The sequence below is a fragment of the Canis lupus genome, chromosome 6, assembly GCF_003254725.2.
Source record: "Canis lupus dingo isolate Sandy chromosome 6, ASM325472v2, whole genome shotgun sequence".
Taxonomy (NCBI): Eukaryota; Metazoa; Chordata; class Mammalia; order Carnivora; family Canidae; genus Canis; species Canis lupus.
Window position 1 is genome coordinate 32,555,224 of NC_064248.1, and position 11,574 is coordinate 32,566,797.

Sequence of the window (11,574 nt, forward strand, 5' to 3'; positions counted from 1 at the left end):
GGCGATTAGACTCTAGTGTGACAGATTCTCTACTGATGAGAAACCCAGGATGTTGTAAAAGGAGAAACTGTCTCATACGCACATCCTTGTCCACCCAGGGAAGACTTCGTGGAAGTGGAGACCTCTGAGCTGTGCTCCAGAGGTAGCCATCGGCAAGTTTTCAGCCTGATACCATGCAGCTGGTCTAGCCAGAGTAAATTGTTACGGGCGACGGTGATATGGATGACAATTCAGAGTGGATCCTTATCAGTCACTTCCTGCAAATGGGTTTCTCTCTAGTCACCACATAGCCTGGGAGCAGGAGAGTTTCAACTGCATGTCCTGCCTGCCCCTGAGACTACCACAGGACCCCGCAGTGATTATGTCAGTGGGATGGAGTTTGCTGGAGAAGGATGGAGTCCTTCAAATCTGCCACAGCACCCATCTGTAACAGCCTGCCTTATATTCTGTGTGAGAACACAACAACTAAGAATCGTAGGTCCAGCAAGCATACAGCTGGTCTCATCCACTGCCCCCCGCCCAGTATTCCCAGGATACCCCAACTCCTCAGCACAAAGGCTGGGTCCTTTGCAATTGGCCTCTCCTTTCATCACTTCTTCCTTCCCCCAAATTCTGAACCTCTCTCTGATGTCCAAATGTTCCATGTTTCTTTCTGCCTCCAGCCCTATGCGGATTCAGTCATCTCATCTGGCCAGAATGACCGGCTTGCAGGACGCTCTCTCCCACAGAACTCTGAGCTCATGGAGCCCAAAGACTAGGTGCAATTTGTCTCCCTATGAAAATACAGAGATGCCGCTGTCCATGTGTGCTAAGTGCTTTAGAAATGTTCCTTTTCCAATGAATGAATGAATTCAGTGAATGAATGAATGAGGGAGAGAGATAAAGAAGATTAAAACCAAATGAAGTCCTCTGAGAACCAAAAAGCATTAGCTTCCCTGACTGGTAATGAGACAGGACACAAAGCCAGCCTCTCAAAACCAGACATGGTATCTCCCAGTACCATCACTGCGTAGGGTCAGGTGCTCTGGCCAGAAAACAAGACAAACACTATATAGATGTGCGCCTGCTAGGGTCTCTGTGTGGGCTGACTGTCGAAGATGCAAGCCAGCATATTCACAGGCCCTGGACAGCCTAAAGGCTACAGGTTCAAAATGAACTTTTTACAACCGACCTCGGGGGAGAAATGCTCAGGAAGTCTGAAGGCTAGTCACATTGCATGCTATAAAATCCTTTCCTGGAGTAATCCCCTCAGCTCTCAGACAGTCTTGTGGAATAGAGTGAAATCTAATCTGAAAAGCTACTGCAGTCCCTCTGGAAGTACAGAGAATGAGTCTGAGGGCAAATCAGGAACTGATTTCTCTTACTTTGGACATAACAGATTTCTTCTTGGAGGGCTAAGCCCTCTCTCTGGACATGCCTCTCCAGAATCACAGACTCCACGAATTGGCAGGGCACAGGGAGGGGTATGCGATCCACCCCCCACCCCCGGCGGCCCTGGCTTCAGGCAGCAAAGAGAGGTGTCTCCAGTGATACTTACTGAGTAATCAGGATGTGCCAGGCGCTGTGTGCAGTGCAGCCTCGTTTAATTCGAGCACGACTCGTATGAGGTAAATACTGTTTTGCTCCAGTTAGTAGATGCTAGAGAGGCCAAGCAAATGCCTCTGTGTGCCTCGTCTGTAAACGGCCGTGATAATGGCACCAGCCACATTGGGTTCCTAGGAGGGCCTCATGGGTTAATTTTTGAAAGTCCTAGTACAGTGCCTGAAATGGGATGGAATTTATGTAACTTTGTTAAATCACAGAATAGGAAAATAGATTAAGAAATGGATGAGTGGATGGATAGGGAAGTAGAGTACCTGGACCAAGGTCAGACCAGTCATAGTGGGTGAAGGCACTGGGTGCCAGCAGGCAACCCTCATCCTACCTCCTGTGGCATCTAGATCTCACACACTGACTTGCCATGCTCCCCAAACCCGTCAGGGCAGGGCGCTCCCTTTTGTGGCTCATTCCAGTGTTTTCTACCTGAAACATTCTATCTTGTGATTTTTGGGATGGTGTCTACTTGAATTTTCATCGATTCCTTTTTTGCAAATTAGAAACCCATGGCTTGTACCTTGTGAGTGAGCAAGTAGCGGGATGCGTACCATGCAGCCTCTTGCGTAGCATCCCAGCCACTAACGGAAGCACATCTCAGGCATATGCACAACGCCGTCTCAATTATTCTTGTGCATTCCCTTTTAGGTTGTACAACTTCCTGGCTCCTGCCTCTTAAAGCCCCACCAGTCTGCCTTTTAATAGCAGCGTTGGACAGGGAGGGAGCTGGGATTCCTGCTCTGTGTGCTGGCCTTATGGCCTTCCTCAGGATGGCACGGAACCCAGAGGTCGGCAGGGGGACCTGTGGCAGGCAACAGCTCCCCCTGAAGCCAGATCCAGGAAGGGCTCCTGAGCAGACATGACTTGCACGGATGCAGAGGTGTTCTCTGGTGCACATGAGCTTCCTGTCCTTAGAGGTATAAATAGAGAAAGGGGGACCTTCTGGCATCATGCAGGGACCAGTCCTCCTGGGTGTAGGCAGGAAGACTGTAGCCTGGCTGCAAACCCACAGCGGCTCAGGCTCCCTTGGCTCCCGGGAGAGCGTTTAGCTTTTGTCTTCCCAGCAAGAATGCCTGCTTCGGGAAACAGATTTTATTGTCCCACTTACCAGCTCCAGTTCACAGGACCACATTGACAAAGATCATGGCCTCTTGGTAACGGAGGAAACAGACGACAGAATGAGCATCTGAAAGCTGCTCCTTGGAAAAATGACCTTTGCTGCTTCACCCCAGCTAAGGACATGCGGACTTCACCACCTCTGACTCCCAGGCCTGTGGCAAGTTCCCTTTTGATCTGTACTTCCTTCTATTTATATGGCAGAAAAACTCACCCGGCAGATCTGAACATGTTTGCAATGCTGCCTAATTTAAGCCCGAGAATGCAAGGAAAGAAATAGAAACAGAAAATATGGATTCAGTGCTCGCTCTGTGCTGCAGGCTATGAGAAATATCAAAATCATAAAACACGGTCCCTGATCGCCCCCAAGGAGATTACAATATACTTGAGTAAATTAAAAACGAAATAAGAAAGTATTTGAACTACAGTTCAGTGCACTAGTGGAAGGCCACAAGGCAGGAAATGAATAACTGCAAAATGATTGGAACAGGCTGTAATTGGGATTGAGAAATGTGCATTTGGCCTCCTCTCACCACGCGGGTCTGGTTTACCAAATTGACTTATTCAAAGAGAGGTGTTTGGTCAGAAGGCAGAGGAAAGATCTGTATATTTACATCATGAAAAGAATCTAATGATATTTCTTCTACCCAGACTGACCCTGTTCTAGGCATACAAACTTGGCTATCTTTGGGACGACACCAACAGGAAAAAAACATGGCGAGGAAACCCACTTCTGTGTCCTCGCAAACTCCCAAGGTAGAGAAAAGTCAACAGTGTGCTGTAGTTCCAAAGAGATGGCATCAGTGGTTTTGAGAAGAGGAAGCCAATGATGTAAATCTTGAGGCACATGAGTTTGGACAAGCAGGTGGAGCTGCTGGCTGGACAGCAGAGGCTCCCAGGACAAGTGTGACTGTATGAAGAAAGGACCAGAGGCTGCTGGAAGGAAAGGAATTGAGACGAAGATATCCCTTCCCATAACTTTGCCTGCACCTCTGATTAACCAGCATCCTTCCTTATGGGCTATGAATCTACAAAGGGATAAGTTTCCCTTTTTTTTTTTTTTTTTTTTTTTTTTTTGGTTTCCCATTTTTAACTCCCATCAATGTGAATTTTTTTCTCTTTTAGCCATGATAACAAAAGTTATGCATGACTATATGGTCATGGCATGATGGGAGACTAAAGTGACAGGAGCCCCTTTCATGTTACAAACACAAAGCAGGGCAGGATTAGAAGCACGTACACTTACACATGCACACACACACGAACTGCATGCTCATACCTACACACATGCATGCACAAAGCACAGTGAAGCAAAGGGAAGTTTTCTTCAGGTGCTGGAAACAGAGGGGAATGGAATATTCTCACAGCACCTCTCTGTGGAGTGCAGCAGCCTAAGAGGACATAGAGCCCAGGGGTGGACACCGAGGCTTTAGCATCCACATGGGAGCCCTGAACTATGCAGAGTAGAAAATGATACCACTGCATGAATCTGAGATCGGGAGCGACTCAGCGCATCTGTGAAAAGACTGGGGAAAACTGTCCATCAAAACCAAGAAAGTACAAGAAGTCTCACCATCTGTTTGAAGCTCTGGGTGAGAAATTAAAACCTAGATGAGTATGGAAGTCCAAATGTATACTACCTACAGAGTGTGGCAGTGGTAATCACATTTTTCTCCTACAAGAACGGGTACGTTTGAAGCTCCTGGAACCGTGGCAGGAGCAGCGGGCAGAACCCGCTGTAGGAACATTTCTATAGCCCAGTGTGCTTGGGGGCCCCATGGGACTTAGAGGGAGACCAGCCTTGCTGAAGATGAGCTCATACTCAAAAAGTTAAAACATAAAACATCACAAGAAAGAAATCCACCATAAGAGCCAGCACACACAGCAAGCAGACAAATGTGAATCCCAAGAACTAAGGTGGTGGGGAGGAGGGAGAGCAAGAGAATAATCTGGAAGACAGTGGGTTTGAAATGATTAAATGTCTAAAAGTTTTTTAAGAATCATAAGAGAAGAATGAGCAGATTTATTGTTTTACAATAAAAACAACGGGCAGAACTTTAAGATGGCCAGATGAATATCTGATTAAAATAGATTAAATGAAAGCATAGGGCTAAATATTATTAATGAAAGAATAAATGAGCTGGAAAATAGATCTGTGGGAAGCATCTAACTGTAGGACAGAGGCATAAAGGAGTGGAAAATATTAAAATAAAGTTAATAACCTAGAGGGATAGAATGAGAAGGGTTAGAATATCCTAAACACCATTCTTTAGAAGAAAAGGAAACATAGAATTATCATGCATTCTTAGGGGCTTGCAGATTAAAACAATGCCATAGCACAACGTACCTGGTTAGCATGGCTAAAATCCAAAACACTGACAACACTAATAAATTCTGGTGAGGATGTGGAGCAATATGAAGTCTTGTTCATTGCTGGTGTGGACACAAAGTGGCACGGCCACTTTGGAAGAGGGCCTGGCAGTGCCCCACAAAGCTAAGCATATCCTTACCACACAATCCTGCAGCCGTACTCCTAGGTATTTACCCAAATGAATTGAAAACTCATTCCCCACCAAAACCTCTCACACACAGATGTACAGAGAAGCATTATTCATAATTGCCAAAACTTGGAAGCAGCCAGGATGTCCTTCAGTAGGTGAATGATAGGCAAACTGTCCATCTATGTAATGGAAAAATGTTTGCAAAAAAAAAAAAAAAAGAAAGAAAGAAAAAAAAGGAAGTGGTCAAGCCATGGAAAGAAGTAGAGGAACTTGAACGCGTATTGTTCTCAGCACAAGTGTTAACACTGTGGCCACAGGTAACAGGGACCTTAAAGGAAGGATCCAAAAGATCCCTGGAGTTCCCATCGTGGACATTTCTAACCATAAGAGATGATTATAGAGCTGATTACAGAGCCCCTCAGTTCTAATTCTTCAAAGATGGATTTTCTCTACCTCCCTTTATCAGCTTTTTCTGTGGCCAGTTCATATAGCAAAATGCACTGCCAGGGATCATTCCTCTTATCCATTTGCTCTTTTAGGAGCTGAGTATGATTAAGTACACTTTTTGATGTTGTTTGGAACTTGATATTTCATATCATTTTAAATTTTCTTTCATCTTTGTACAAATCAGATGATTGCTCACATTAAAAAAAAAAAATCTTGTTATCATCAAAGAAGCCAGTCTGGAGGCACCTGAGTGGCTCAGTGGTTGAGCGTCTGCCTTCAGCTCAGGGCGTGATGCCAGGGTCCTGGAATTGAGTCCTGCACCAGGCTCCTTGCAGAGAGTCTGCTTCTCCCTCTGCCTGTGTCTCTGCCTCTCTTTCTGTGTCTCTCATGAGTAAATAAATAAAATATTTTTAAAACAGAAAGAAAGAAAGAAGCCAGTCTTCTGGCTACTATGTATGGCTACTATGTATGCAGTGGTTCCAGCTATGTGATGTTCTGGAAAGGGTAAAACTATAGAGACCATTAAAAGATCAGTGGTTGCCAGGCATTGGGATGGGGGCATGAAGAAAGTTGAACCAGGGGCCCTATAGGGGACTTTTAAGGCAACAAGACTATTCCTTCCATATGATACTGTAACGATGGGCACATGGCTTTAAGCATCGGGCAAAACCCACAGAAGGTACAACACAAAGTGTGAACCCTAATGTAAACTGTGGGCTTTAGTTAATAATAATGTATTGAGATTTGTTCATCAATTGTAAAAAACAACAACAAAAGAAACCACCCCAATGCCAGATGTATGTTAATAGGAGAAACTGAGGCAATGGGGAGGAGGAGTGTATGGGAACTCTCTGTAGCCTCTGTACTTCCTGTTCAATGTTTCTATGACCCTGAAACTATTCTAAAAAAATAAATAAGTAAAATATATTTTTTTAAAAAGGGATAGGGAGAGTTGATATTCAAAGTAAGAATGGGTGAGGTTTTTTTTTTTTCCAGAATTAAAGTTATGAGTCAGACATTGAAGAAAGACACTGAGTCCAGAGCAGAACAAAAAATAAAGCAAGTCCACACCTACTTTCCACACCAAAGACAAAATGAAAGTCTCCAAAACCATCAGAGAAAAAATACAGATGGCATAGAGAGTAGTGACAATTAGATTATTAGCCAACTTCTCAACAACCATAATCTATATCAGAAGAAAACTCAGTAACATCTTCAAAAGGTCCAGGAAAAAGAAGGAGCAACTTAGATTTCTCTGTTCAGCCAAATCATTCCAGAGCGCGAACAAGCCAAAAGCATGACACGCTAATTTCACGAAACTTAAAAAAGACAGCAGTATGAAAGCAGTAATTATGCTAACCTCTTCAAAGGAGAATCAAAGAAACATTTGGAGTGTTTCCTTTCCTCTGTACGTTTCATATTGTATCTTAGTCACACAAACACGCACAACCCAGTCATACTTTGCATTTAACAGTACATGCATCCTCTTGGATTTTCACTGTCCTTGAAGAATAATTTTTAACGTCTGAATTACAGCGTAAGTGCCATCGTTTAGTGAATTGCTAGACAGTCAGCTTAATTGCTAGACATTCAGATCAGAGATATTCCTCCTAGATGGCAACTGGATGAAATGCACACAAAAGAAAGACAAAATAACGCCAAGCACGGCCTACCTTTTCTTTCTCGCTGAAAACTCCACCTGCTTCTTTACCTGCTTACTGAAGTGAGGAGGTGTTTAGTTCAGAAGGGGCCATTAAGAGTTGATTGGGATGTCTCGTTTCAAGGTTTTCTGCCCTCAGTGCACTGCTAGTGGGTGGCATCTTGGAACAATCCCAGACATTCTAAAGGAAGATGTAAGAAGAAATTAATACATTTGAGGACTGTTGTGTGTCAGGCACTGTGCTGGGCACTTCCTCTGGAACAATCCCGTCAACACTACTATTTATGAAAATTTATTCTTTTGGGGTATTTGCATACGCGAGCTCCTTTGGTCCTCATCAGAACTCTAGGAAGTGCGCACTTTTATTCTGTTCATTTCCCAGACGGGAGAGATGTGGCTCTGAGGTCACACAGCTAGTGAATGATATAGTCATAACTGGAAGGCGAGTGTGTCCGAGGTAGCATGCTGCGAGTTTATGTCCCATCCTGTTCCAGGCATGGGTGGGTGGCAGGGGACACAGGTGGAGTAAAGCAGAACATAGTGACAATAATTAAGAAAACACAATAGGGACTGGACGTAACTATACATCATCCTATTTCATCTTCCCTCCAACAATATTAGGTGGGTACCCTGACCATGATTAGCGTCAGCCCTCAAGTGAGCATGCGCAGGCCTGGAGAGCTCAGTCACTTGCCTTAAGGTCCCAGAAGTGTAAGTGACTGGGACCCAGAGTGCATGCCCTGCTCCCTCACGGCCTGTGTTTCTTGTCTTCTGTGCAGGCGAGATGGAGGAGCTGGAGACGCTGTGGCTCACGGGGATCTGTCACAACGAGAAGAACGAGGTGATGAGCAGCCAGCTGGACATCGACAACATGGCAGGCGTGTTCTACATGCTGGCGGCCGCCATGGCCCTCAGCCTCATCACCTTCATTTGGGAACACCTCTTCTACTGGAAGTTGCGCTTCTGTTTCACGGGCGTGTGCTCCGACCGGCCAGGGCTCCTCTTCTCCATCAGCAGGGTCAGTACCTCAGACAGCTACTTCCTAATGCTGTGGGCAGGTCCACAGGAGCTCGGGGGCTTCCAGAGAATCCGGGATTCTTGACTTCAGGGTGGGGACGGTCAGCACATCCTCCCCCTCGCTCACCAACCTTTCCTGGGCGTGTAGGAAAGGAATCCAGGTCTGTGCATTCACAACCCAGCCACTGCAATCCCAGGTGACTGTGGAGGCCAGAGAGGGGAGGAGGATGGGGTAAAGCAAGCTGGGCACAACAAAATAGCACAAATGCGATGAAAAAAAACAGCAAATGCCCCTGGGCGTCAGGGTGAGGGAACACTTAAGTATGCCTGCCCTGCCCCACCTGAAGGGGTCAGCCCTCCTCAAGTCCTGCTGAGTATTATCTATGGGAATGCAAGGGCAATATTATCAGGTATTCTAGTTTTTAAAAGAGAATGCAGTCATCTGATTTTATGTGAAACCTTTCCATTTTTAAATATTAGTAACTAATTCAATTTTTTTAAACCATGTAGGCCAAACAAAGCAGTCTATATGTGGCATCCACCATTAGCAGCCGGATGTGCTCTATGATGCTCCTAAAATCCTTATGCAAGACATTACAGTTCATGCATGCATTCCAGTGGACCATGCCATTCCAGTGGAACATGCCATTCCAGTGGAACATGCCATTCCAGTGGAACATGTATACCAAAACAAAATCTACACACAAGACCATGCTGTGTGTATACACGTCTAACAAAACACAAGTAGGCTGTGCGATGCAATAGTCTCAAATGGAACAAAGATGGGAAGAACCATGAGAAAATGCCTGGCACATCAAATAGAAACCAAAGTAACATTGAACCCAGCATAAACCACAGCAACAGAACACACGTGCTGTAGTGAGCTCACACAGTATTCAAAGTAACCCCTCTCGTGTGGCACAATGCAGCATGTGTATGTTACCATAAAACAGCACCTACAATTCATCAGTAATGATGACAATCACAGAAAATGATGATTATTTGTGGAGCACCTATATGTGCCAGGCACCCTGTAAGGGCTGTGTACTCCTCAGCTCGTTTAACCTACAAACTATCTCTGTGAGGTGGGTAACTGTCATTAGCCCTAGATTATAGGGAAGCTCAACGTTATGGGGTTAGATGATTGCTCAAAGCTGCACAGTCTTGGTGAAGCTGGGACTCAAATCTAGGTGGTGTGGTACCAGCCAGAGCACATGCTCTTACACAAGCAATGAACATCCAATGCAAGCAACACAAGAGATTTGATAGAAATCTATACTATGCAACACATATGTGCACACACCTGACATGTTTACATATTCAACACAATCTTGTCACTTAGTTGCATCGTATGTACATAGTCACTCATCTTCTAACAAAACATGGCATTATCTGTCGTGCAGCCGATCATCTTTCCATCCATCCATCCACCTATTTCATCCATCCCATCCATTCATCCATCCATCCATCTGCCTGTCTATTTATCTAGCTATTTCTCCCATTTGCTCACCTTGGAATGATTTTACTCTGAACAAATTTAAAGAGGATATGAAACATGGTGAAACACATTTGGTTAAAAACACCTAGTTTTATATGCTAATGGTTATTGGGAAAACAAAACAATTATGTCTAAGGGGATTTGTATATTCTTAGCATTAGGTGATTTTAAGAACTTTGGAGATTCAGAAGGCACACATTAGCTTAGTGAGGATGATTTATTTTTTTCTGTTCAGTGGCACTCTTAACTTGCATTCTGTGCAAATACATATTTCCTAATTAACTTGATGGCGTCTAAACACACAGATTGCTTAAATATAACAACGTGCATGCGTATAGCTAGGTATTATGCCAACGTTAAGCTAATTCTCTCCACCAATTACTAAAGGCTTTCCATATCCAAATGACTCTGGGATTATCATGAGCAAATGCACACTGTTGCTTTTCCTTGTAAATCCTGCTTGTATCTGGAAGACCATTTCCTTTGTCTGAGATACCACTAAGGAAGCCAGGCTGAGAGGATCGTCGTTATGAGAAATGAACTAAATCCTCACTTCCCTTCCAAGCATCTTGAGGGATGGGATTGGAGGGGACTGGGGCACACAGGAGCAGGCATCCTGGAATCTGAACTTTAGTCTCCCCTCCCTGGGGGAGAGAAGACCCTGTGTCTCATAGGAGCACTGCAAGGATTTCTATGCCCCTTTTGGGGACTCCCAGCCACCATCACTCCTCTGTCCTCAAAGGCTGCAGGGAGCCCTACTTCTGCACTGACCCACCCTTCTCCACAGATAATATCTGTCTTTTAAAATTAGCACAGCCCAACATGCATGAATAGAAGGATTTCATATTTAATATACTTTCCTGCCTCTCTCGTTTGTTAGGGGAACTTGAAATGGGCTCAGCTCCCATTTCTGGGGCTTCTGGGTTGCTAAATAAACACTCTTCCTTTCTCATCAAGGGCTAACACACGTCTAAAGCTTGTCTTATGGGCATTCACACATATGCCACCTTACGTGTATATTCCTTACACAGAGCAGAGAGCACACACAGACAAGTGTCTTCATTGTACACACATAATCATTTACTTGAACAAATCTCCACAGGCAATTCCCAAGCTGAGAACCTACCTTCCCACAAAGGCAAGACCACAACCCCACAATGAATTATGTCATGTGTGAATAAGGGCAGGGCCAGATAGCTTTCCTCCATCCTCTCTAATCCTTACGACACCTGTGAGTTTGATGTAATCACACCCATCCTGTGGATATGGAGAAACTGAGGCCCCAAAGGTTGGAATAGGACTCTTTTGGCTTCATCTTATATTTCCTTGAAATGACGCATCTCCTGGTTTATGCCCTGGTCAGCAGCAGCCACCACGTTTGCTTTCCAGACCCCTTCTTGGGCTGGTTTCCTGTCAGTCTTAGGGAGACCAGCCCAGACCCAGGAGTCCTGTTCAGACTGTCCCCATTATGTCCGGCTGCCACCATCTGGGGGTAGCAGTGGGGAAGGGGAACATAAATCACAATGTCCCTGAAGCCGCCCTGCCTATGTTGTGCCACGAAGCACGAGTTACTTTGAAGTCAGAGTAAACAGCTATTTTTAAGAAAGGAACAAGGCGCAGTGGAAAACAAGAGACCCATCATGTCTGAGCCACCCAGAAGTCCTGAAGTCACTCCGTCCCTGGATGAATTTTAGTGCTTCATTCCTATGTCCACAGGAGTCTTCACTGTTCCTAGTGGCTAA

The 11,574-nt window shown here is 44.9% G+C and overlaps 1 protein-coding gene across 3 annotated transcripts in view; it reads left to right on the plus strand.

Annotated features, from left to right (window-relative positions):
- Window positions 1–11,574, plus strand: part of GRIN2A (glutamate ionotropic receptor NMDA type subunit 2A) — a 546,872-nt gene that overhangs the window by 523,237 nt on the left and 12,061 nt on the right. For all 3 annotated transcript variants that reach the window (XR_004816765.2, XM_025416531.3, XM_025416530.3), the window contains exon 13: window positions 8,097–8,335. Coding sequence is in view for 2 of the 3 variants with exons in the window: in XM_025416531.3 (XP_025272316.3) it covers window positions 8,097–8,335 (239 nt within the window). In the remaining variant the exon portion in view is untranslated. The remainder of the gene's footprint in view (window positions 1–8,096; window positions 8,336–11,574) is intronic.